At 42.0% G+C, this 21,605-nt stretch overlaps 1 protein-coding gene across 1 annotated transcript in view; it reads left to right on the plus strand.

Moving 5' to 3' along the window:
- The window catches only part of LOC147022813 (glycogen phosphorylase, muscle form), a 67,125-nt gene that overhangs the window by 24,082 nt on the left and 21,438 nt on the right, over positions 1 to 21,605 (plus strand). The window contains exons 2-6 of the mRNA XM_085887651.1: positions 7,448 to 7,549; positions 9,756 to 9,834; positions 11,047 to 11,150; positions 17,198 to 17,329; positions 20,562 to 20,673. Coding sequence (XP_085743777.1) covers positions 7,448 to 7,549; positions 9,756 to 9,834; positions 11,047 to 11,150; positions 17,198 to 17,329; positions 20,562 to 20,673 — 529 coding nt within the window. The remainder of the gene's footprint in view (positions 1 to 7,447; positions 7,550 to 9,755; positions 9,835 to 11,046; positions 11,151 to 17,197; positions 17,330 to 20,561; positions 20,674 to 21,605) is intronic.

Consider the following 21,605-nt stretch of genomic DNA (forward strand, 5'->3'; position numbering starts at 1 on the left):
GGTCGTCAACCCAGATAACTCCGGAGTCGACGGGTCGCTTAAAGGACCGTGGTCGCCAATATTTTGACGACGTGAGGTAGGGTCCACTTGTCTAATTCCAATTTACCTAAGTACCCACGCCATCTAACTACCGGGGAAGCCACACCCTTGGCCGACTTTGTCCGAACCGAGTCGCTCTTGCTGACTCCGATCCGGCGTAACCGAGCGGAATTTACCAAAGCCGCGCCGGACCAAATGAACAATTTACGGCACAAACGGCCTCCCTAATTCTCAATAAGCACAGTGCTCAGCCAATGAGAGAAAGCACAGACAATGAGCTGGTACATTTAACAATTGGGGTTTATTTTTAATGGGTAGGGGAGTACAAGGAGCAGAGTTAAACCGACTAAAAGAAATGCAATCAATGTACAAGCAAACACTTCACGGTTTCTACTTACAGGACTGGACACACACACACACACACACACACACACACACACACACACACACACACACACACACACACACACACACACACACACACACACACACACACACACACACACACACACACACACACACACACACACACACACACACACACACACACACACACACACACCCGAAATTGGACCTCCAGCCGAGGAGGAAAGGTCATCTGGGGGGGGGGGGTGGTCAGAGTCCGGCTGTGCACCTGTCCGCCTCATACAGTTTGGTCGGTCTTGTTCAGTGGGACTCGGACTCACAGCTTTGACGCAGCACCAAGCACCAGGGGCGAGGGATATGTGACGGACGCCAGCCAGCACGAAGGCGGACGAGATGAGAGGAACCCTTGCATTGCGAGGACGACCAGAAAACCAGACCAGACGAATGGATCACCAACCGGCCAGGCGAGAGCAGACCAGCGCCAGTGCTGACAGAACGTGCCAAAAACTCATCCTCCCCCTTGCACGCGATGTCACCTCATTCCTCATTGGACGGGGGGGGCGTGTTGGTGGCCTGCCTTCATTGGGCAGAGGGCGTGTCGATGTCTCCGCCCCCCCCAAAGAGGCTACACAATAGTATGTGGCGTTCTGGCTTCCCATTGGCTGGCGAGCGTCGGTCGACGCTCGCTCCTCGCTGAATGGACTCCAGGCCCTTTTTTGGAGCGAAAACCAGAGCGCGAGCGACTGAAACCCCGCCTACACACGTGTTCGGCACGCCAGCGCGTGAAGAATGCGAATAGTGCCGAAAGTAGAGGGGGGGGCTGTTGCTGTCTACTCCTGTGGGGGATTTAAGATGTAAAAAGACCTGACTATAAAATAACCCGCAGCACACACATGAAATTCCCATTAAACACAGGGAGGAATCGAACTATACACATACTTATCTAAATAACTAAGCTTAGGGACTGCTGTCTGTTTGTGTGCAAGAAGCTTCCAAATCCGTAACACTATCTCTGCCATTCACATGCGAAGAGCTGTTATGTAGTGACGGCCGTTAAATCACGTGGGAAGATCTGTGACGTAAGTGGCCCCGCACAGTGGTCATTTCAGTCAGTTAGACTTTCTTTGAGGAAATGCCAAGCATCTGTGACTTGCCATGAGGTTACTATATGTCCAGTTTGTACAACAGAGTATTATTTTGTTAGATGAGTTGCATTAATTTTGAAGGTTCAGTATTTGGGATTTCAGAATCCTTTACCATAGTGCTCATTAGCAAGCTGCTGATGCCTCCAAAACCATTCCTCCATTCTGTCGAAGCAATTGCAGCTCTGGTTTCACTGTATTATGTAAACTAGCAGAGGGTACCTCACGGGTTATCTCGTTCCTAACGTGCAACCCGTTCCTCTTGCATAGCTCCCTTTATTTTGGGTGATGTATATGCAACAGACTGCTGTCTTGCTCGCTCCTGGAAAGAAAGAAAAAAAATGACCCAGGTTAAGGACATGAAGCAAAAACATGCGTACTGCTATGTGCATTTATAATGCATTATGCTGTCTAGCTTGGATAATTCCAATTGCCATGGCCCATAGACTGACACCAGAGGTCAGAAGCCTGAGGTCTGTACGTAATGTCGCCTTCACAAGGTCCATGACGCATATCGACTCCAACCTTTCGATATGTGATGATCCTTTAACAGTCGCTTAAGTTGTGGTTACACTGAAGAGAAAACTTATTTAGGTAGAGCATGGTAATTGGGAATATGACTCTTTTGAAAATGTGTTAGGTATACCAAAATGGTGGATGTATGATGTACTGTATATCTTTTACAGATTACAATTGTGGGTGGTGTCAGGCCAGCTGTCCAGCCAATGGGTATAGAGCACACACGCACACACGCACACACGCACACACGCACACACGCACACACGCACACACGCACACACGCACACACGCACACACGCACACACGCACACACGCACGCACACACGCACACACGCACACACGCACACACGCACACACGCACACACGCACACACACACACACTCCATTATAATACAGATAACTGCATCTCGTGTATGTCTCGCATCATTGAACCATGAAGAGGACCTTTTCCGCCTGTTGCTCATCACGTGATGCATTTCCCTGTGTATGTGATGCTTCTTGCTGTACATGGAGGCCAGCATCACCACGTTTTGTGGAATTAACATTCCATGTATGGCTGGTTTTTATTTTTACCCTTGCCGGAGGAGAGGGGATTGCATTTGGGTCTGTCTGTTTCTTGTTTGTTTGTTTTGTTCGCACAGAACTTTAGTGTTTTTCTCCGCAACCGCTTGTCGGATTGAGACAATTTTCACCATAGGAGCAATTACTCATGCAGAACGGTGTGGATACCTCCCTCATCTGCCATGGCACGTCAGCAAAAGACTTCTGCGACTCATTGGGACTGACACAATCTGTCAACTTCCCCACCTGGATCTCGACCAAAGGTACTTCATCTCTTCTCGATCTGATTTGACCAATCTCCCTGAAAATATCTGCTGTTCTTCCTTGGCTCCAATCAGTTCATCTGACCACGTGATTGTCAAAGTGGACATCTCTCTGGCTGTTATTGGAGAACCACCTCAGCACCGTCGAGTCTGGCATTTCACTCAGGCTGACTGGCAGGGACTTCAAGCAGCCATAAAACTTATTGACTGGTCTCCCATATTAACTTTCTCCGACATCAACTCGTCCTGCGAATTCTTTCAAAGAAACTTGCTCTCTCTCATGCACAGATTTATCCCATCTCGTCTTCAGTTGTCCTACCCTTCCTCCCACCCATGGTACACTGAAGCTTGTGGCAAGGCAGTTGTCCTGAAACAACTTGCCTTCGTCTCATGGAAGGCTAATCCAACTGAAGGCAATCTCAGTTCCTTCCACTAAGCTCGTAACAAGTGTGTGTATACCTTCAGGAGAGCCAGAAAACATCTTTCTAATCTCAAGTCTGAACTATCAAACCTGTCTCCCTCCACCAAATCCTGGTGGTGTCAAGTTAAGTCCGTTTCTGGTGTATGTTCCCCCTCCATCCCCTCCCTTCCCTCAAATGGCCGCACTGCTGACACTGCACGTGAAAAGGCTGAATGCCTAAACTCTGTGTTCACTTCTAAATCGTGTGTCCCAAACCCATCGCTTTCTGGGCCCACCTTACCCAGTCACACCCAACTGTTGCTGGACTATGTGTCCTTTTCTCCTGATAAGGTGGAGAACTTGCTATGAAACCTCGATTCTGCAACCGGTCCAGACGGCATCAGCCCTCCTGTCCGAAAAACCTGCTCCTCTGCTCTTGCTCACCCTCTCTCTGTTCTATTCACCCTCTCATTTGCTCAAGGTCATCTGCCATCTGTTTGGAAATCGGCAAACATTACCGCTCTGCAGGGATCTGTTTTTGCACCTTTGTTATGCAAATGCAGACCAATCAGCCTTCTCCCAATCATCAGCAAGGTTATGGAATCCATCATCGCTTCAAACATTAAATCCTTCCTCTTCTCTAATGGCTTGATTTCCGATCATCAATTTTTTCCTCTTCCCTTCCCGGTCACTCTTCCCTGGATATGCTGCTTCTGCTCTCCCAACAATGGATGGAGGTCCTCAATGCCAGACATTAAATCAGACCCATATCCCTTGACATATCGCGTGCTTTTGACACGGTCTGGCACCCTGCCACCAAACTCTCTTTCTGTGGTATCCAAGGCCATCTCCACTCATGGCTCGCAGACTTCCTCTCCTGTTGCAGTCAACGTGTGGCCCTCAATGAAGTTCTCTCATCCCCTCTTCCTATCCAGGCTGGAGTTCCTCAAGGCAGCGTTCTGGGCCCTGTTTTTTTTCTGGTTTTCATCAATGATCTCTCCGACTCTGGAAAATCCTCTATATCTCTTTGCTGATGACTCCACCCTCTGCTGTACCATCTGTTCATCCCACAGATCGGCAAGCAGCAGCCTCTTCACTCTCTGCAGATCTGGATAAAATCACAAGCTGGTCCAACACGTGGAACACTTTCAATCCTAACAAATCTCGCACTCTCACTATATCTCTCCAAAGGGATCGTCTGGAACCCTACCCTGCCCCCTCATGTACTTTTTCTCAATCCTCTTGAAGTCCTTTCATTCAAGCTTCTGGGTCTTATTATATCTGTCATGATTTTTCCTGGGAAAGCCACATTTCCCAGCGGGCTCCAAAGCCAGTCACCGACTGGGCATCATCCGTTGTGCAAAGTCTTTTCTTGGCACACCTGAGCTCCTGACCACGTACAAAGCTTTTGTCTGCAGCCTGATGGAGTACTGCTCTCCCCTCTCGGTTTGTGCTCCTGCTTCTCACCTTTATCGGCCTCACGCTGTGGAAACCAAGGCATTTAGGATCATTGGTATCTCCCGCGACGAGGCTGTCTTTGGAACTCTCACTTTCTCACCACAGGCAGGGCCGGCGCTACCATAAGGCCAACTAGGCAGCCGCCTTGGGCGCAGACCTCAGAGGAGCACATTACTGACCTTTAAGGGTCAGTTTTATGCAAATTATTGGTTTAAGAAAACTCGTAATAGAAGGAAAATATAATATTTCATTGTTCATAATAGTTTATTGTTTTCAACACTAACAATACTGTTTCTTTCTTTATCTATTCTATTCTATCATTCCCAGCTTGTTGACAAAATTTGCAAAGGAAAATGCACGCAAAGTGACATTTTGATGTCTGAAATTGAAACTTTTATGAGACGTTTTAAACTCTGTTTTTTGTTTGTTTCTCTGTCTGACTAAGTAAAATATTGTGGTAAAATAAATTTAGCAGTTTCAAGTTTTGTGCTTTTTATTTTTTCTACAAAACATCTGTTTTCAAAAATCGAAGTTGGCAATTTTTGGGGGGTATGCAAGAAGTTGGCCTTGTCTCGGGCACAAAATAGTCTGGCGCCGGCCCTGACCGCAGGCAGGTCGGTGGTCTTTCTGTCTTAAACCGTCTCCTTTCTGGCCTCGCCCCCCCCCGCTCTGTCTGCGATATGTCCCACTCTGCCCCCCTCACCATATTTCCGCAGGGTACTCAAAGTGCGCCAGCAACCCCCTTCTGGTAAAAATACCAAAAATCAAGAATCACTGCTGACCTTCACTCTTTCATTCCTCTTTTTTTTTTCCTTGCCTTTGGAACAAACTCCCACACTCTCTTCAATCCCATTCTTCCCTCCAGTTCTTCAAAACAGCTGTTCACCACCATCTCTTATCATCCCTCATCCAAAACCACAATCTTTTCTACCCCCGTTAATCCACCCCAAACCCATCTCCTTCAAATTCCCTGCTTTCCTTCCTGAAAGGATCTGAAAGTCCCTGTAGTGTCCATCTTGTATACCCCATGTACCCCTCTCCATCCCTCTCCCTTCCACAGATCTCCTCATGTCTCTGTTCCACACTGTTTTGTCCTTCCCTCTCCCACCCCTCTTGTCTCCTGCTCCTCTTTTTGTATGTTCTGTGTGTTAGCTCTCTTCCGAGCCTCGACATTGTGTACAAAAAATATATAAACGCACCACACAAAACAAGTCCTGGTGAGGGTCTGTCATCTTTGATTTCTGTTTTTCTCTTATTTTGTTTTGTTTTTAGTACTTTTTTTGACCATTTTGTAAACCAGTGCTCAGAATACATTTTATGCTGATGCAGTCATACAGAAACAGAACAGCCATTAGTAATTGTTTTGGGAATCGTAGTTAAATATATATTGAGAAGTGTCTGCTTGTTTGACCTCTCTTTTTATTTTTATTTATTTTATTTTAAGTGGGATGAGCTATTACAAGTCGTACTAAAATGCGCCAATTTGGGAGAATTATTCCATGATCTGTAAGGAGTAAGGAAGGGTTCTTCACTAGTATTCCCAAATCACCTTTTAGGGATGTCGTTTTGGAAGGACCTTGTGCTGTAGTGTCGCGGGCTTTGTTTTAGTTTGTCAGATTGTGATGACACTTGCACCACACTCGTTTGCTTCAGAGTTCTTTAATCCTCACAATTGTAATTACTGCCGACAAGGCTTTTCCCTGTCACTTCATGTAGCACTGTTCTCTCTTGCCCCAGTATCAATCACATCAGTCTCTCCTGTATTGTGTGGAATCTAAAGCTCTCAACATTATTGTGCTTCAATCTCGTCGTGGAAAATGCCATGGCTCGTTGCTCTCGCATCACACAGTTTGATGGCCGGTGTTTCATTTATTTATTTACTTACTTATTTATTTATTAACTGTCTCTCCAGTCCAATTCCCTTTGCTCTCTCTCAACCCTCCAAACCCACACCAGCTCCTTTAGAACACACACATTTTTCCAGTAACCCCTTCCTGATTAAACCCTGAATATCTTGGCTTTCTGCATTCCTCAAATCTTTTCTTATTATCTTCCGTTTGTGGAATTGTCTTTCTGAGGCCATTCATTCTTGCTCAATTCTCTCCAGAGCTTCAAGCAGGCATTGTACCACAATCTCATGTCACCCCCCCAATCCCTAACCATGATCTTTTCAACCCCAATTAACCCTACCCATCACAATCCTCATCGATATATCTCTCTTTATCTATCTCCAACTGTAGCCCACTGTCAGTCTGTTCCATTTTTATTTTGTCTTTCAAGACTCTCGGTCTTGTGTGTGTGTGTGGGGGGGGGGGTGGGGGGAGAAAAAAATTCCATATTTGAAATATTCCTTTTTAGCTCGCCGGTTCGAAGAACAGAGAGCTATAGCGATACCCCCGGCGTGAGCGTGAAAATGTTAAAGTTTTTGGTGCAAGTTATTTTTCCTTTCTAATGTTTTTATCTACCACACTATTTTTTTACTGATTACAATATACAAATACATATATTGCTTTAAAATTATTTGGATCAGACTTCACTGCAATGCTTTATAAAAAATATTATTAGACTCGTCCGATGAATGTATAAACATGCGAGCATTGGGTCGCTTTGACACCAACTCTCTGGTTAATTTTTATTGTGGAAAATTAATACAATGGTTTCATTGCAATCCCACCCCTCCAACCTTTCTCTTTTCCCAGCGTGTGTATTACATCAGCTTGGAATTTTACATGGGCCGGACACTGCAGAACACAATGGTGAATCTGGGCCTCCAGAACGCCTGTGATGAGGCAATGTACCAGGTAAACACGACCAGCATGGGGTGTGTACAAGCATGATGGGTCAAATGGTCATGTTTTTGTCTATGTTGTTAATTGCTTGTCACATATTCCATTTTACATCCAGGAAAGCATGATGCTTAAGCCTGATCAAAGTAATCTTTGTTTGTCAAATATAATCCTTTAAAAATACAATTTATCTTTCAGGCTTTAATTTGAGGTTTCCTTTTTAAAATCTCATCGTGAGGCACGTGATTAAGCAACGTTACAGATTGCAGATTATTTTTTTTTGGTGGGGGGGGGGGGGGGTGGGATTTCAGCATTTTATTTTTGAATTGTAAATTGAGGTCTCTTAACGTCTCAGTGAGTTGACTGACGTTAACCATGCCCTGCATGGCATAGGAAGTGAAAAGGTGTCCTGAAAAGGACTTGCTTTGAGAACTTTAAACATGTTCTCTTGAGTTTAGTTTAAAGTGAAATGTAGGGCAGTGCTTCCCCACTTCCCCTTTTCTATACCTCCTTGTGGTCAGTTTAACGGGATATCCAACAGTGAACCGTCTGCAGATATCATAGTTTCTCACACAAGCAGCCAAATGGCTTTTTTTTGCTATTTAATAAACCTCTAAACTTTCTTTTATTGTACACATTGCTGCAGTAGAATATGTTTCGAAGTGTGTGTCTGTCTGTGTACAAACTGTTATGCATGCTATAAGTATTCAGATATAATTTGTTGTTGGAAATTACTGATTATTTTGTTGTTTTTTTTTGTATACAGAGTCGAGGCTCATGGAAGAGCAAGAACACATAAATCGAGATGAAACGTAACAGGAACAGGTGGGGGCGGGACAAAACACCGAGATGCCAGAGGTTGCAAGACCACAAGGGAGGTGGAAGAAGACAGACCACTGACCTGTCAGTGATGGCAAAAGAGGATACACTTGGTTTTCCTACAATATTACGAGTCATGGTTCAATCTCTAAAATAAGTATACATAGAGTAATACACAATAGTGGACTCTCCCTCATTCCTTTTGTCCAATGGCCTCACCTCAGATCATAAATTCGGAATCCGGACCAGACCATGTCAGACCAGACCATCTCGATGCAAGATGCTTGTTTACAATCTCCACTTTCTTACTAGCCTCCCTCTAAGTTTCTTCATCGTGGGTGATTTGGATGATCTTGAAGGCTTTGGTTTCCATGGCATCAAGCTGAGCAAGATGAGAGGCAGGGGAGCCAGCCCAGAGGGGAGAGCAGTACTCCATCAAGCTGTGGATGTAAAAATGAATGATTGCAATGCTCCTTCTCATCCCCCGAAGAAGCTGCCAGAGAGAATCCAATGGGAGTTGCCACTCCTGGTGCAAAGCAGCCTCCAACTGTACCAGAATCTGCACAAGAGAGTATTTTCTTCAATCCACAACCAAGACTGTTCCAAATGTACTCTATTGGATTGAAGTTTGTGGTCTTCACTGGCCAAGGCAATGTTGTGACTGCATCGTTTCACAAGAATGAGAACTGTGGGGTCTGGCAGTGTTATCTATTAATACAGGCGCAGTGTTGTGAGAAATGAGTGGATGTCAAAATGTGGAACACCATCCAAAATCCCCCTATGGTACTTTTCATCTGCTGGGTTACTTTCTACAGTGACAGTCAAGTTTACAATCGTAACAAGCAGCCCCATATCATAACAGATACACCACCAAACGATTTGGGTTCAGGTCCGGATCCAGATCTGACCGATCAGTGGGATACAAAACGTAAAACGGTTCAGCCTGCTGAAAGTATGCACCCGACCGAATGCCGTTCCAATTCTAGTTCTAGTTCAAGTTTTGAATGCTTTTATAACTAGCAGTGAATCATAGCATTGTTTTCCCATGAAATATGAAATTGCACCTCATTTTGTAGCTGTTTATTACTGGGGAAAGTGATGCACCGTTGTAGTTAAATTACTTTGTAGCATAAAGCACTTTGACCTAATCAGCAGCACAGTATTTGGTTGCTTGGATAGTGTAAAGTGTTGTGCAGTTCTGGCTCTTGTTCAAGAATCCATTTTTGTTTGTTCCTGTTGTGGTGGGATTACAGCAATTTGTGTTTGCCCAATAACTGCAATTAAAACCACATTGTGAGATGTTGAGACAGCCAATGAAAGGTTATAGTGGAGTGAAGTTCATTGTGAATCTGCTGTTTAATCATAAAAAAAAACATTTTCGTCCATGTGATGCAACTTTCAGATTGGACTGGATATCGAGGAACTGGAAGAGATGGAAGAAGATGCTGGTCTTGGAAATGGTGGTTTGGGTCGGCTTGCAGGTTTGTTTTGGGCCCTCTACCCGACAGAGTATGGTTTCATTGGCAACATGAGTCACATATTTGTATGGCATATGATCGACAGTTTAGGTCTTTGAAGTGAGCAATTGCAATTTCGAGTGTATTTGTCATCCTCTTTTTGATTATTGTTTGAAGTATGCTAACCACCCTGGCAAGCAAGGAGAAGCTCACGTTTCAGGCATCATGAAACCTTTGGTCAGAGCATTTGAGGGAAATGAGAAATTGGATAGGTGTGAGGGTTAATATTGGGTGAGAGCAAGTTAAGGTGTTTGTGTCAGAACACTGTTGGGGATCAGGATGCACATGGGGTGGCAGTGACTATTTTAGACATCTGCACCCCGACACTACCTTGAAAGGGATGGTCAAAGTTCAGAATTAAAGCAATGGGCTGGGATAAAAGAGGGAATGATGGAGAAACAAACTCTAAGTTTAAAAAATGGAAGAGGAGAAAAGAAGATGATAAACAAGAGCGAGAATTGCTTTGTAATACATGTCCCCTAATGATGTGATATTTTGTCAGTACAAAAAAGGCATAACTCTGAAAAATTGACAAAATGCCCTGAAACTCGAACTTGTTCTGTAACTTGATTATCATAATAAAGCTATGTACCAAGTTTCAGTTGAACATGGTAAAGGGTGTGGGAAAGAAAGTCTGAAAAACCATAGGTGGGATGGACAGACAAATGGAGGGCAAACCTCTCGTCCCCTCTGGTGAAATTGATAAGGGACAAATAAACTAAAACAATAAAAAAAAGAAGTTGTATGGAGGAAGAGGGATGCAAACAGTCCTTGACCTTGGGACAAGCTACTTGGAACAAACTGGGTTCTTGGGGGGTGGGTGTTTCTCTCTGCAGTCAATGAAGCATTTTAAGGAGAAATCCCACACTCCTCTACTCCCTCCTGTGAGATACTAACACTTGATCCTTTACAAAACAATGGTCCAATGTTGTATTCACTGTCTTCCATTGTTCTGGTGGCACTGTTAACCTGTCTCTCATTTTGTATCTTGGGATGCAAGTTGACCACTCTTTGAGGTAACAGCGGTTTTGGTACATTTCCTGCTTTTCCCTTTGTACACACTCGATGCAAGATGCTCGTTTACAATCTCCGCTTTCTTTCTCGCCTCCCTCTAAGTTTCTATGTGATCTCATTTGTCCTCCACCTGCCTTGACCCCATCATGTGAATGTCTGCAGCCTGTTTCTTGGATTCCATGGCCAGCCTGGGCCTGGCTGCCTATGGCTATGGCATGCGTTATGAGTTTGGCATTTTCAACCAAAAGATTCATGATGGCTGGCAGGTAAGGAAGAATGGAATTGTATGATTTTTATCTGTTTCGACTAAACATTCATCTCCAGATAAGTTGCATGTTTAATGGATATACTATTTAATTAGTTATTCCTCCTTATTCTAATAAGTTCAAGGTTCATAGAGGAATATTGAGTGATATTAATAATAATGTAATGGATGAGCATTTGCTCTGAATTATTGCACGTCATTGTTTATACTTGTATGAAGTAGCCAAATCTAAATAATGTATATTTTGCTTTTAAAAAAATTCTTTATCTCCCTTACAGTTTTTTTATTTTATTTAAAAAAATTTTTTTGAGGGATGGATGGGGATTCCCAATGATAGGACTTTTTTCATTCTAAATTGCAAATGTTTATCATTTTCTTTTCCAAAAAGTCTGTGTGTGTCTGTCTCTCATTATGCCATTTTCTCATTAAGATAGGGTTAATAGTTCATGAAATAGGTACTCTTAGCCAAAATATTTTGCAAACCCTCTGGCCAGATCTGACATTCAACTCGCGTTCTCAGGGATTTGTAATTTGTTCAGGGTGCCGCCAACTGGACTTTGCCTACTCTTCACGAATAACACTGTGGGATCTTTAAAGTTGACTTGCTAATGCTGGCGGATGAGACACCCAGCTTAACGCCCATCTGAAGGATGGCACACTTTGTGATGCAACTCCCTGCATGTGAAATACCAATCCGACAGTTTATAGTTGAGCCGATAATCAAACCCAGACCGGACAGCACCAAGGTAAGTGCGCTACCTCTGCGCCATCCTGTCGAGTTTTATTTTTCCTGATTGCCCTGAAACATAATCGCCACTTTTTTTCCCCCATCCTTTTTGTTGTCAGAAAAACTCGTTTTATCTGAGGATTAGTAGGGGTACCCGGCATTTCCTGGTGCTGTTCTAATCCTGTTGGCATTTTTAATAAATCAAGCTTTTTTTTGTGTGTGTGGGGGTTGAAAACACTTCCTGACACCAATTAAGGAATGGGAGCAGGAATCATTTGATATTACCTTTCCACATAGCTACAAAGGCTTCGGCACTATAGAGACTAAAATAATATAAAAAAAATTTCCAAGTTCTTTTTTTTTTTTATTTTTTTATTTTTTTAGGTCATCTCATTAGAGATGACCTAATAAAACCAGTCTCAATGTACATACGTACGTCCTATTTTTTTCTTCCGATTTTCTTTATTTGGTATGTGGGTAGATGTCGATGAGGGATGCACGACGGTATGACCTTGACCCGATTGAAGGTCAAGGTCACTCCAAAGTTGCGAAATCATCCATTTTCAAAATCTATCTCCTCCGCCGTTTATGATCCAATCTTTGAAATTTCTTCGAATTCTGATAATATGGAACAATATCTAAATTTGGTCGGGCTGGTTTTTTGAAATTCGTCCTGGTTATCGTGTCGCGTGTCTTCAAAGTTGGAAAAATCGTCGATGTGATATGGTCAAAAACAAATTCGCCCGATCTTGATGAAACTTGGTATGTAGGTAGGGGTCGATGAGTGATGCACGATGATATGACTTCTGACACGATTGAAGGTCAAGGTCAAGGCCACTCCAAAGTTGCGAAATCGTCCATTTTCAAAATCTATCTCCTCCGCAGTTTGTGATCCCATCTTTGAAATTTCTTCGGATTCTGATAATATGGAACAATATCTAAATTTGTTCTGGCCGGTTTTTAAAAATTTGTCCTGGTTATTGAGTCATGCGTCTTCAAAAGTTGGAAAAATTGTCGATGTGATACGGTCAAAAAAAATTTCGCCTGGTCTTTATGAAACTTGGTATGTAGGTAGGTGATGAGATGAGTGATGCACGACGGTATGACTTTAGACACGATTGAAGGTCAAGGTCACTCCAAAGTTGAAAAATCAGCTAATTTCAACATTATCTCTGCTATTTATTATCCGATCTCGGCGGAATTTTTACTCCCGGGCTTTCGTCTGTACGTTGAACCAAAAGACAAGACGACATCGAAGCCATTCTAAGCCGATCAGAGATCCACATCTACAGAGCTTCAGAGATGACCTGGGCCTGGCTGCCTATGGCTTCAGAGTAAATTTTTTTCTTCTTCTTCAAAATTTTGAAATTTGTTTTTGCCGCAAACACTCCCCGGCACTCACTCATGAATCTCTGAAGTATGATGAAGATCCGTTTGGTTTTCTGAGAAAAATACTCGCACTTACTCACTCTCACTCATGCAGGAGAATGTCATCAGGCTCATCATGCCTGTGCATTTCTGTGAATATCCCTGTACCCCTCTATCCCCAATGCTTCTAGGCACCAATGTGGAATAATTCTCATTTGAACCTTTCTACTGTTTTTGCCTTCGCTATCTTTCCAGGGAGACCATGTCATGCATTTTTCGAATCTGAGTGAAAGACCTTAATGTCACCGTAACTGTCTTCGTCACCTTCAAAACATTAACAAAGGATAAATAAACCCTTTAATAACCCTGCTGGATAGGTCTAAAGGCCCGGTCACACCTTGACGTTTTAGCCAGCGATGGCAACGTGTTAAAATTTATGTAAAACGCTGGCTTACGTTGAACTTTTGATGTTTTTTTTTAAAGATTCGGACGTATTCATAGCGACTTGGTCTTATGTATAACGCATTGGTAACGGACACAGAACGTTTCGTTGTGTTATAGATAACTTATACCAACGAATGCTGAACCTGTTGTCGGCCTACACAACCGATGCCCAACGATAGTCTAACTCAGGCATAGCGCGTTGCACGCATCGCCGACGATGTCGTGACGTAGCCTATTAAAAGGCTGGCGCACAACGATTCAAATCATAACTGACGTAGAAATGGAAGGGTCAAAATCGCGGTCACACCTTGGCGATCTTGCCAGCGTATGCCGACGTAACAAAAAGTGTCTAAAACGTTGGGGCACGTCGAATACGGTATGGGTAAGTTTGGTATGCGCGAGTAGAACGCTAAATACGTTTTCATAAGTCGTAGTAAGTAGAGTACGTCAAGAAATTTTGAACATGTTCAAAATTTTACGACGTACTCGGCGTATGACACACGTTCCGCATGCGATGGGGATAAGTTTTACACACGATATGTGGACGCTTACACACGTCCACAAAGGCTACTTATAAGCTACTCATAAGTCGAAACACGTTGCGGTAATGTCTTTTTTACGCGAAACTTATTTCTAACTTATGTTCGACGTGCTTTGAACCAATTCTTTACGTAGTCCCAACACACATCGACGTATGTAGACGTATTCCAATGACGTCTACCGGTCGACCAAAAAAAAATAAATGAACGTGTTTCTAGCTTACAACTGCCATATAAAGACGTGTTCCCAGCGTTTTGGGAATTGGTATATAAAAATGGTGCTCATAAAAGGGGAACCCAACAGTGTTTTCGAGTTCCTTTTTGAGTCGATGTCCATGTCAGCAGTAACAGTATCAGTATCAGTATTAGTATTAGTATTAGTAGTAGTTTGTTCATGTTGGCAGTAGTAGGTGGGTGTGAGGGGGAGGGTGTGGGTTATGATGGATCGTCCTTGCGTCCGCTTGTAGGTTCATCGGCTGCCACTCAACGATTTAAATGGCTGCATCTCCACTATTGAAAGTAGACGCTTGCGCTCAACAATTGGATTTTTTTTACTCAACGACTTTTAAACGGTACCACTCAGCCATTTTCATTGTTTACAATGAACGATTTAAATTGCTGTCACTCGCCTTTGTTTTTTGACGCTGAATATTTTTAATATGACGCTGAATTTTTGATATTTTAAATAGACGCTGCCGATGGACAATTGGAATCATAGCCAAGCTAGACATCGAAGTGTGAACATCCTCGTCATGCCGAAGAAAAGTTTGAAGAATGCTGCAATTAAGTGTCCTGGCCGTGGCCGTGGACGCTGACGCAAGGACGATCCATTATACCGACGTCTTTCAGCCTATGAGTAACTTAAAAGTAACGTCTGTCGACGTGTGGCAACGATCGCGTAACGTGCCAACAACACGTTAATCATAGGTAGGAAATAAGTTTCGGGTACTCTAAACATTACCTCGGCGTGTCTCAACTTATGATTAACTTACAAGTAGCATGTGTTGACGTCTGTCAACGATCGCAGACCGTGCCTACAACTTGTGTCCAGCGTAGCGGAATGTGTGAGTCATACGCCGGCAACGTCGTGAAATTTCAAGCATGAAAAAATTTGAGGACAACCGAAAAGTACAACGACGTATGGCAACGTACTACGACGTATGCCAGCGTGCTCTCAATGTTATCAAAACTTACCCATAACGTATTCAACGTGTGCCAGCGTTTTAGAAAAAAAATTCAAAAATCGGCATACGTTGCCTAAAACGTCAAGGTGTGACCGGGCCTTTACGAACTCTAACCATTCGGACAGCTTTAAACTTGCAAATAGGTCGAAAGTGCTGAAGACTTCAAACGTGATTGATCGATTAATAACAACAGTAACTGTTCTCTGTAACAGCTACAGTCATGGCCAAAAATATTAGCACCCTCGCACTTTTTTCAAACAACTCACAATTTTCTCTAAACATAAGTTGAAATTGACAAAAGTATTTGGTCTCCACAATTCTTTTTTTCACTGTTAATATTTACAGAACCTTTGTTTTTTATTCAGAACTTAATATATCCTTTGAAATCAGAAAATAAAAAGAAATGGCATTGACAAAATTATTGACACCCTCGACTTAATATTTGGTATCAGTCTTTGGACAAAATAATTGCAGAAATAACGAACACTTGTAATGTCAAACACTCATACCTTTTGGTGCTTTTTTGTAGATCTACACACTTAAATTTGCTGGTTACACCATTTTGCAGTCGTGAGCTATATCCAGGACCCAGGTGTAACTTGTATTCCATATTCCTGCACCTTTAGTCAAGTATCATGCATTGGAGTCCAAGATTGTAACCTTTGCCAAATAAACTTTACAGAAAGAAAGAAATTTTTTTTTTTTTCAGAGGATGATGGAAGATGATAAATCAGTCATCCATGTCAATTATCAAATCTAACATATTTATGTAACATCGCTCGCTTATTTCTGCTCTCGCTTTCCAATTCCACTTTACATTTCCTGTCTTCTGGATCTATTTAATCACGATTGTAATGCTTCTCTCAATATAGTGCATGCATTTCCTAGATTTTATTAAACTACCTCAATAAAATTTGTCACTTAACATTTACTGTCTCAATTCGGGGGTGCGCCATCAGCTCGGCGAAACTTTTTGTGGTCTTCGGGGTGCGCCGTTGCCATTTCAGAGTAATGACTGCGCTGCGATTCAATTGAAAGAATCGTTATCTTAAAATCTGGTGTCTAATTTGGGGTGTGGGAGTGGTTATTCCAATCTTCATCTGAAACATGACTACAACGTGTTTAACTTTAACTGTAATATCTGTAATGTCTGATTAGCCAGCCTTCTATAATGAAATAAAAAAATGACCGTTTTTACAGCCATTTTTCCCTGCTGTGCAGGGGTTTGGCTTTTTCTTGAGGCAATGTTTTATGGCCGGATGCCCTTCCTGACGCCAACCCTGGTCGCCTCTTACGACACACAGGGATATGGTACACCTATTCTAACTGGGGCATACACCGGGACCAGTACACTGGCACTCATTTCGCCGACCTCGGAAGGATGACAGGCTGAGTCAACCCCCTGGTGTTAATTCAGCAGCCAACGGGGCTTGAACTCAGGACCCTGGGATCCCAAGCCACCATCCTAACCACTAAGCCAACACCAGGCTTCCAGCCTTCTATAATGGATGTTTGAAAATTATAATCAAATAATGCCACAGCATTTAATTTAGTCCTTTTTTACGAAGGGAAATTTGGTACCATTTGTATCAGTCCTGTTGCTATACTAACTTTATTGGCGATAATTCATTTATGCATTGCGTTGTCCATCTAAGCTAAGTGCACACCTGCTGAAGCACCTTCTAATTTCCCAACACCGATTTTTGTTGAAATGTAGCATTAAGTGCTGCTTTTGAGCAGCACCATGTGCATGGTCTTTTCAGTGTGTGCCCCCCATCCATCTCAGATGGAGGAAGCTGATGACTGGCTGCGTTATGGAAATCCTTGGGAGAAGGCTAGGCCCGAGTATATGCTACCTGTGCACTTTTATGGGCACGTCGAGCATACAGATGAAGGAACTAAATGGGTGAATACACAGGTATGTGCTTAGAACTGTTCAAGCTTTCATCACGATTGAGCCACTGTGTGCAACATTCAGGCCACGTACCGCTTGCTGCAGAACTTTCTAGTGAAGCCAGTGCCTTCGGTCAGGCCACAGTGTTGTTTTTGGAGCTCCATCGTTTATTAACATGCTTATTATTGGTTTGCTTTTTAATCTTAAAATCCCTTCATACCTGTCTTGTGTATTTGTTCCAGGCTGATATTTATGATTATTACACACTACAGTAAACCATTAAATCTGGTTCCAACCATTCGCATGGACAATCTCTCTCTATACCTATTTGGTTATCGTGGGGCTTAATTTCGACCAAACACGGTTTTTATTTTATTTTTTAAATTTATTTTTGTAACCAGTTGTCATTCCACGTGGGTGGCTATCTCACACTCGAAGCCTTTCTGATTTGCATCCAAACACCCAACAATAATGCTTTACAATCTTGATATTGCTCCTCTTTCATATAAATTCTGAAAATTTTGTTAAAAATACAATTTAAGTTGCAGATTCTTTGCTCGCGACGGCAGGTTAAAAGAGTCCCGTCTAGCAGAAGTTAGTTGCTGAAAATTTACACGCTGCGCATGTGTGAAAGGCCTCGTTAACATTCATATGTCATTTTGGAAGTCCCGTATTGGGATTGGTTATTTTTGGTTGTGCATAAAATAACAAAACTTGGTAGTTTGGATCACCACATGGTAAGAACTTGCAAAAGTAGTGTAAATTTTAGCCCCCCAAAAGTATCCCCCTGGGGTGGGGTGAAAAATTCAATTACAGGCACATTTTAAAACATTAAAAAAATAAAAATGAAACTTAATACAATCAACATTGGGGGACACATGAAATGTGTAACGATTTATTTTGGATCTGACCCTCGGGTCATGCCCATGGTTTGAGTACTTAGAGTTACAGGGGTCAAAATGGAGGGGGGGGAATTGAACTCAAAATATTATACGAGGTCGTTCTTGGTGGAACTTTTTGCAATCTTTCAACTTTGCTTGAGGTGGGAAGTGTTGGGGTTTGCGATGGCGTGCCATCGAGTTGTTTTTGCGCTCCGTGAATCGTGCACAATCATTGGTGGGAATAATCATCTTGCATCCTTTCCATTTTGATAATCATAAATAAACAATTTCTAATCTGTTTGGAGTAGTAATGACAAAACCAACAATCTTTGTTAATTGTGCTTTACATTTCATGATGAAAAAAAACTAATTGTGTGTGTGTGTGTGTGTGTGTGTGTGTGTGTGTGTGTGTGTGTGTGTGTGTGTGTGTGTGTGTGTGTGTGTGTGTGTGTGTGTGTGTGTGTGTGTGTGTGTGTGTGTGTGTGTGTATATATATATATATATATATATATATATATATATATATATATATATATATATATATATATATATATATATATATATATATATATATATATATTTTTTTTTTACATCTTTCATCGAAGGTGGAAGGAGGTTGTTTTTGCCCCTATTTGTTTGTTTGTTACTTAGCAAAAATCAAAGATTTTTCAAGTATATTGGTTGGTTGCATGCATTATTCTGTTTTTATGTTTGTTTGTCTGTTACTTGGCAATGTTTTTTTTTTTAAACAAATATGTTGATCAGTCCTGTTTGTTTGCCTGTCTGTCTGTCTGTCCGCTCGCCTCTATCCCAAACTGCTCAGCCGATCGTTCTGAAATTTTTGGAGATTATGATTTCTGACCCTGCGATGGTCCTGCATTGAAGTTTCATAAAACTTGGTCGGCCAAAAGGTCAATTTGGGCCAAATTTTCTAAAATCCTCAATTTTCATCCAATCAACTTGGAATTTGAACAGAATTTGCTTATCAGGTCATTGAATTCAACCACTTATTATTTTCAAGGTCAACATAGGCCATAAGGTCAACTTTTTGCAATATTTTGCAAATAGGCCAACTTTCTAAAATTGTCAGTTTTCATCCGATTGACTTGAAATTTGAAGAGCATTTGCATATCAGGTCACTGAATTCAACCACCAATTAATGTTTAGGTCAACATAGGCCAGATTTCTAGAATCTCTAATTTTCATGCGATGAACTTGAAATTTAAACAGGATTTTCATATCAGTTCACTGAATTCAACCATCAATTATTTTTGAGGTCAAAAGCTCAATCTAAGCTGAATTTCTAAGTTTGAGAGCTAAGGCCAGACTTTAAAAATCATGATATCTCATAAAGTTGTCGACAAGTTATTACAAAAGTTGGTGATGTGACAAGAACAAGCCAATTCGATTTTGGTTCAAATCCATCCTATCAATGGGATACAAAACGTAAAGTGTTCAGCCTGGCAGAGGTTAGTGCTCTTCTGAGTGCCGTTCTTCCTTGTTCTGTTTTGCCAATTGTCATTGAGTGATTTTTCATTTTTATGTTGCCTCGAGGTCACAATTTTAAACTGATCTTCACAAAACTTCACCACATGATAGAATTCATCATAAGACAGCCTATTGTTTGAGGTCAAAAGGTCAATATAGGCCAAAGGTAAACAAATTTGTCAGATTTCTAAAATCCTCAATTTTCGTCCAATTGACTAGAAATTTGAAGAGGGTTTGCATGTCCGTTCACTGAATTCAACAACCAATTATTTTGTGGTCAACGTCGACCAAAAAGTCAACATAGGCCGACTTTCTAAAATTGTCAATTTTCATCTGATTGACTTGAGATTTGAAGAGGAGTTGCATATTTGGTCATTGGATTCAACCACCATTTATGTTTGAGGTCAAATTTGTTTTATGGATTTCACAAGTATTGTGCTCTGCACTACATCTTTCTTGTTTGTGTGCAGGATATCTCAAAAAGTTGTGTATGGATTCGGATGAAATTTGGTGGGCAGGTTGGGTGTGTGACTAGGACAAATTGATTCGATTTTGGTGAAGATCCGGATACGAGTATTTTTTCAAATTATGAAGCGCTTCTTCACCATTGAGAGATGGGGCCAAAAACTATATATAGCATGATATTTCAAATATATATTGGGCCCAATATGTTCTACTTAATCAAGCATTGTGTGGTGGAGGTATGTGCTCTGTCAAGTGCCCTTCAAGTTCAAATTGTGACAATCAGCTTGACCTTTTAAAATGCCCTTTTTATTTCCTTCCTCTTTGATCTTTCTCACAAGCTTTCTTCTGTTTTCTTGCTGGTTAGGATTAGTTCAACTTAGAAATATGTTAATACGCTAACTTGACTCCCATTTCCTTTACAGCTTGTATTTGCACTGCCTTATGACACACCTGTTCCTGGTTATGGAAACAATGCTGTTAACACGATGCGTCTCTGGTCTGCCAAGGCTCCCAATGACTTCAACCTGCAGGAATGTATGAATGGCATCTTCATAACCACATCCCTACCATCAGCTTTCAGTCTTGTTCATAACCACTTCTTTGCTATCCTTTTATAACAAATACTTAGCCTTCAATCTCCAGAACCACATACCCACTAATCGGGCATCGTTCTCTGGTTTGGCGAGTGTTGCACACAATTATTTGTAATGTGCTGTTACTTATTTATCTCTGTGGTTTAAATTTAAGAAAAACATGTAGTCTGAATTCTTACTGAACTTGGTTGGAATATTGCTTTGTAAAGGCCCGGTCACACCTTGACGTTTTAGCCAGCGATGGCAACGTATTAAAATGTATGTAAAACGCTGGCTGACGTTGAACTTTTGATGTTTTTTTTTTTAAAGATTCGGACGTATTCATAACGAGTTGGTCGTATGCATAACATATTAGTAATGGACACAGAACGTTTCGTTGTGTTATAGATAACTTATACCAACGAATGCTGAACCTGTTGTCGGCCTACACAACCGATGCCCAACGATAGTCTAACTTCGGCATAGCGCGTTGCACGCATCGCCGACGATGTCGTGACGTAGCCTATTAAAAGGCTGACGCACAACGATTCGAATCATAACTGCCGTAGAAATGGAAGTGTCAACATCGCGGTCACACCTTGGTGATCTTGCCAGCGTATGCCGACCTAAGAAAAATGTGTCTAAAACGTTGGGGCACGTCAAATACAGTATGAGTAAGTTTGGTATACGTGAGTAGAACGCTAAAGTACGCTATTGTACCTCGTAGTAAGTAGAGTACGTCAAGAAATTTTAAACATGTTCAAAATTTTACGACGTACTCGGCGTATGACACACGTTCCGCATGCGATGAGGGTAAGTTTTACACACGATATGTGGACGCTTACACACGTCCACAAAGGTACTTATAAGCTACTCATAAGTCGAAACACGTCG

The sequence above is a fragment of the Eptatretus burgeri genome, chromosome 7 (genome assembly GCF_056783735.1).
Source record: "Eptatretus burgeri isolate ZD-2024b chromosome 7, Ebu_testis_v1, whole genome shotgun sequence".
Taxonomy (NCBI): domain Eukaryota; kingdom Metazoa; phylum Chordata; class Myxini; order Myxiniformes; family Myxinidae; genus Eptatretus; species Eptatretus burgeri.